Below are 5,167 nucleotides of genomic sequence, written 5' to 3'. Positions count from 1 at the left end.
TTCCAACACTGTGACTCTGCAGACCTAGACAAATAAATCACTCTATGTAGAGACCATACCAGTTGATAGGAGAGATCCCTAATTCAGAAAAGAAAACTTTCCACGTGTTGGATTTATTAATAATAGCATATGAAGAAAATTATGGTTCGCATTTAAGTAAAGGGCAATAAAAAAAAGAGTAACAGGCTACTTGCTAAGTTTTAAAATAATGCTAGGCAGCAAATACTGTTCACAGGCAAGATGTCTACACAGTGGAACTTACAGTGCTATCCTATGCACATTTGCTCATAAACAAACCCACTAAATTCAATAGGACTTAATCTAAGTTAAGTATGTACAATAGTGCAGTTTTACTATACGCAGAATTGTATATTTAAATCAGGATCTGAAGAGCAACTGAAGCTCACACAAGACAACTTAAATAGGCCCAGTGTCATTTGCAACTCTTAAAAAAGAAAACCACACCTTTAAACAGCTGGTCCTAATGTGATTTCTGGCTACTTGTGAGCAGGTATTGTATATATGTTGTTGTGAAAAAATAAATTGCAACTAGGATTTGGAAGAAATTCAATTCAGTTCATATTTAAAGGTTGGCCTATCTAATTTGCAACAAACCTGAAACAACAAACCAAACACAGCCATTCTTCAAAATCTACACTTTCCAATTTTGCAGTGAAATTCTGCATCCCAAGTGATGTGTACAAAAATCCATACATTGGGATATAGTGTACATACAAATGCATACATTTGTGAAAATATACAAAAAATATCCCTACTTGAAGGGAAATTGTTTACAAAATGCATATATTTGGGAAATTGTGTAGAATAATGTATATTTTGAGAAATTCTCACATACTTGATAAATTTTCATTAGGAGTTGTTTTGTTGTTTTAAGCAAACTGATGTAGAAATGTGGAGAATTCAATTTAAGACTAGAGGGACAAGAAACTGCAACTGACAGGTGCCCCCATCTTTAGTCTGATTTTTGGTTAATGATTACATTGCCTGTTTTGCCAACACACCCAAGAAGACTTGAGATAAGAAATATGGGGAACAGGTTATATTTATTACATTATAACCATAGAATTTGCTATCAGAATAATCCAACCAAATTAACCAAAATCTATCTAAAACAAAGAAGGAAAGAACAAATCCTCACCTCAATTCCAGTTTTTTCTGAAGAAATGTTTCACAGTCTTCTCCTGAAATGCTTCAGTGTTCATGTTCACTATATTTGCTGGCTGGAAAGATTTACTGATATCCTTTGGATGTATTTCTAGGCAAGCCAATATTGTATTACCTTGATGCTCATCTGACAAAAGCATAACCATGTATAATTGGGCTCCACATACTTCCTTAAATAGGGTGTGGATGCCATTGGGAAAAACAAAAGACATTTGAGATTTCATGAGAACCATAACTACAAAATGAAGGGGGGGAAGGAAGCGCCATCACCTTCCCCCAATGAAAAGGGTAGTCCGGTAGAGGACTCTGGGGGGCGTTGCCCTGTCCAAAGCCTAGGGAGGTGAGGGCCCACGGCATGACTCCGAGCGGTGACACCCGTGGGATCCTAGTTGGCGTACTTCAACAGCACTCCCACGGCTGGTGGATAACCCTTCCTGGTCTCCATGCTAGGTAGTCGATAGGAGCCAATGCCTAAGGCCAATACCTTCCAATTCCTGTAATCAATAAAGCTGTGGCCTTTTACGCCCATTAACCTTGAATAATGTGTCCGGTGTCTTCATTTCACATGGGGGGAGGGGACTTGCCACACAACCATAACTACAGCTGTGTCCCTATCTGCACAGGGATAGTCTAACTTAATCTATGCTATTGTAACCTCTAGGTTAGGAACACTGAAGATGGTTCAGAAATTTCAGCTGGTACAGAATTTGGTGGCCAGGTTGGTCACTGGGGCAAGACAGTTTGAGTATATTACACCAATCCTGACCTGACTGCACTGGCCCTTTTTTTAAGGGAAATAGCCTTATTCCGAATAGGATTCCTTGCAAGAAAAGGGAAAAATTGACAGCTATGGTGCTGGCAGGTGGAGTCCACTGAACTAAAAGCTCCGTAGATCCTCCAAAGGCCCTGATCCTCTGGAATGTGCATAAGAGGGAAATAGTCTCTAATTTCTATCTTGGTTGCTGTGAGCCTGAAGGAATTGCGATACACCTCCGCTTCTCCCCGAGTACACTCTGTTGTATTGTTTTATTTATACGTTAGTTGAAGAATTAAAGAAAGCCCAGAAACATCATATATAGCTAATGTATTATTGTTCATAAGCACACAAATCTCAATGTATGAAATATATGTTAGGATATTTCCGTTCCACCTTAAAAGGGAGCAGGCTTTGTGAGTCACAGAGTCTGCGTATTTCCTGTTCACAGGATGTTTCTGTTGTGTCTTTGCTTTCGTTTCTCTCTCTCTTTGCCTGAACACGCAAGCAGGCAGTCATGTTTTTCTTTGTTCTGACCAACGCTGAATAAACTTCTAAATAATGCTCTCCTGCTGTGCATCTTTCGCTGTGTGAATTCTGCTGATAGAGCGTGCATCAGCCCAGGAATGTGGCAAGTTATTTCTGGAGCTCGTGTCGCTAATTGCTGATACTGCGTGTCTACGGGAGATCGATGGACGTCCGGAGACGACGTGCAGTCATGATGGACTTTGTTTCCCTGGCAGTATCCCAACAATATATACCTATACTGAAATATGCTTTTTAAAGCTTTTGGTATTTTTTTCTTTGCCATCACACCCTGGAAAAAGACTCATTAGGCAGACTATGGTGAAAATTGGTCATATTTATTCAAAATAGAACAGTAAAGAGGATATGCAAAAACAACCAATTGAAATAAATTTCCCTAAAACACAAGGGATAACTCCCTCCCCTCTCTGGGTCTAGAGTGCAATTGCCATCATTGGCCTCATCACATAAGATTGGAATGAATCCTTTCTCCAACCTGAACCTGTTAAGTGCATCATGGACTTATGGGTTCAGCTTTTACCCTGGTGTGCATGCCAAGCTTAAAAGGACCTCCAGGGTCCTGAAGGACAAAACAATGTAAGATTCGCACAGAGTGCCCTTATTTCCCCCACAAGATCTTATATTTCCAGCCTGGAAAGGCCAATTAAACCAATCCCATTAACTACATGCATAACAGTAGAAAAGAGGTGGGGGAGAGGAGTCCCAAAATCAATCAGGGCCTTCCCGCAGAACTACTACTCAACACTGAAACAAGCAACTAGCAAAGCTTGCCTGATCAGGCAATCCACCAGGAGCCACCTCTTGCCTGGCCTGTTGCTGCATCCCACCTCATCACTATTACCTAATCAAGCAGCAGGGAAGACAAGTGGCAATGCCACATGCCAGAAAACCCCTACTTTCGCTGAATGTGGTGAGGGGGGCACCTTTTGCAAGGCTTTGATGTTCATCTTGTCTGCCCCAGCAGGGCACAATTTTTATCTCCAGGGCTATCTAGCATGGATACGAGGCCTCCTAAAGCAGCAGTTTAGTGGTGTGTTTCAAAATACTATCATACTGTCCGTATGTTGGTGACACTCAACTCTGTTTCTCCATAACGTGTGAATAAGGAAGAGCATGTGGGCTTGGAAACAGTGGTGGGAAGGATGCGGGAAAACATGCTTAGCTTTAATCTTTGACTCGCTCAGGCTTCTCAATAATCTTCTGTTTGCGAAAGAGAAAGATTATTCTCCAATCTGGTGAGAAATAAGTTTGGATGACAAGAAAGAATGATGAACAAAATATAGCAGGTTGGTGCCTGAGAGCATTCAAAGGCCCCGTACTTGAGTACGAACACGGTAAATATAGCTGCAGGCTTTTAGGTATGACATTGAGGAGAAACCAATTCAAACAATAATATCATTGCCTGTTAAAGCACTTATGAAGGACTCCTCTATCTATGAAACCACATCATTTCCTCTTCAAAAACCATCCTAGTAGTGAAAAGGATGGTTTTAGTGTTACCTTTTATGTATTTTTAATGAAATCTATTATCTATTAGAGAGAGAATCATGAAAGCCTGAATAATAAGTTCTGCAATCGAGTTCTGAAGAACTGGAGCACATTTGACTACGCATAAAGAAATCAAACAGTTTACTGTTTCCAGTTTTCCAGTAGTCTTTATAATAAATGTATGTAGATCAATCAACCTTGAGCTGTATGGGCCTATGGCCGTAATAAATTTCTCAACTCAACTCAACCTTGAGAAATTTGAAACAGCCTTCCTCTTGCAGTAATTGTTTTGAATGCATCTTTGAAATCTTTGTTTCTCAGTGAATATACGACTGGATTAATAACTGGGGTTACCACTGTATAAAGGAGAGAAACAAATTTGTCTCGGTCTAGAGAGTAGTCAGAGGTGGGCCTGATATATGTGTAGATGACTGAGGAGAAGTAAAAACTGACTACAATGAGATGTGAGGAGCATGTAGAAAAAGCCTTTTTCTTCCCTTCACTGGAACGAATTCTGAGGATACTTCTTATGATAAATGAGTATGATGTTAGAGTCAACCCACAGCTACAAATCCCAAAAATCACATCTGCTGCAACAGCCATAGTCTCATTCAGACTAGTGTCAGAGCAGGAGAGCTTTAAAAGTGGAGGAACATCACAGAAGAAATGGTTGATGATGTTAGAGCTGCAAAAGGAGAGCTTCAGCATGAGTCCAGCGTGAACAGCAGAGTTGACCATTCCAGCAACCCACACTCCACTTGCTATTCCAACACATACTTCCTTCTTCATAATGACTGTGTACTGCAAGGGATGGCAGATAGCAGCATAGCGGTCAAAAGCCATAAATGACAGAAGGAAAAGCTCTGTACACAAAGCCCATATGAATAGATACACCTGTGTGATGCAACCATAAAACGAGATGCTATTCACATGGGTCCAAAGAGTCTGAAGCAATTTAGGAATTGTAACAGAGATGGAAAACACGTTCACTAAGGACAGGTTAAGAAGCAGGAAATACATGGGAGAGTGGAGTTTTCGGCAAGAGCATATGGTAAAGATTAGGAGGAAATTACTGCCTAAAGCGATAGCATAGATGAATGTGAATAACCCAAAGAGAAAAGTCTGGAGTTCTGGGGAGCTGATCAGACCAGCCAGTATAAATTCCATAGTAACCGACTGGTTCTTCATGTCCAT

The 5,167-nt window shown here is 40.5% G+C and overlaps 1 protein-coding gene across 1 annotated transcript; it reads right to left on the bottom strand.

Annotated features, from left to right (window-relative positions):
• Positions 1–4,216: 4,216 nt before the first annotated feature.
• Positions 4,217–5,167, bottom strand: LOC310748610 (olfactory receptor 13A1-like; the record flags this gene model as incomplete). The annotated part of the gene is made up of 1 exon (XM_083584462.1): positions 4,217–5,167. The coding sequence occupies one exon, from the start codon at positions 5,165–5,167 to the stop codon at positions 4,217–4,219; it is 951 nt and encodes a 316-aa protein (XP_083440588.1).

Source organism: Podarcis filfolensis (genome assembly GCF_964270895.1).
Source record: "Podarcis filfolensis genome assembly, chromosome: 13".
NCBI classification, from domain to species: Eukaryota; Metazoa; Chordata; class Lepidosauria; order Squamata; family Lacertidae; genus Podarcis; species Podarcis filfolensis.
This window is presented reverse-complemented; position numbering and strand designations above follow the sequence as displayed.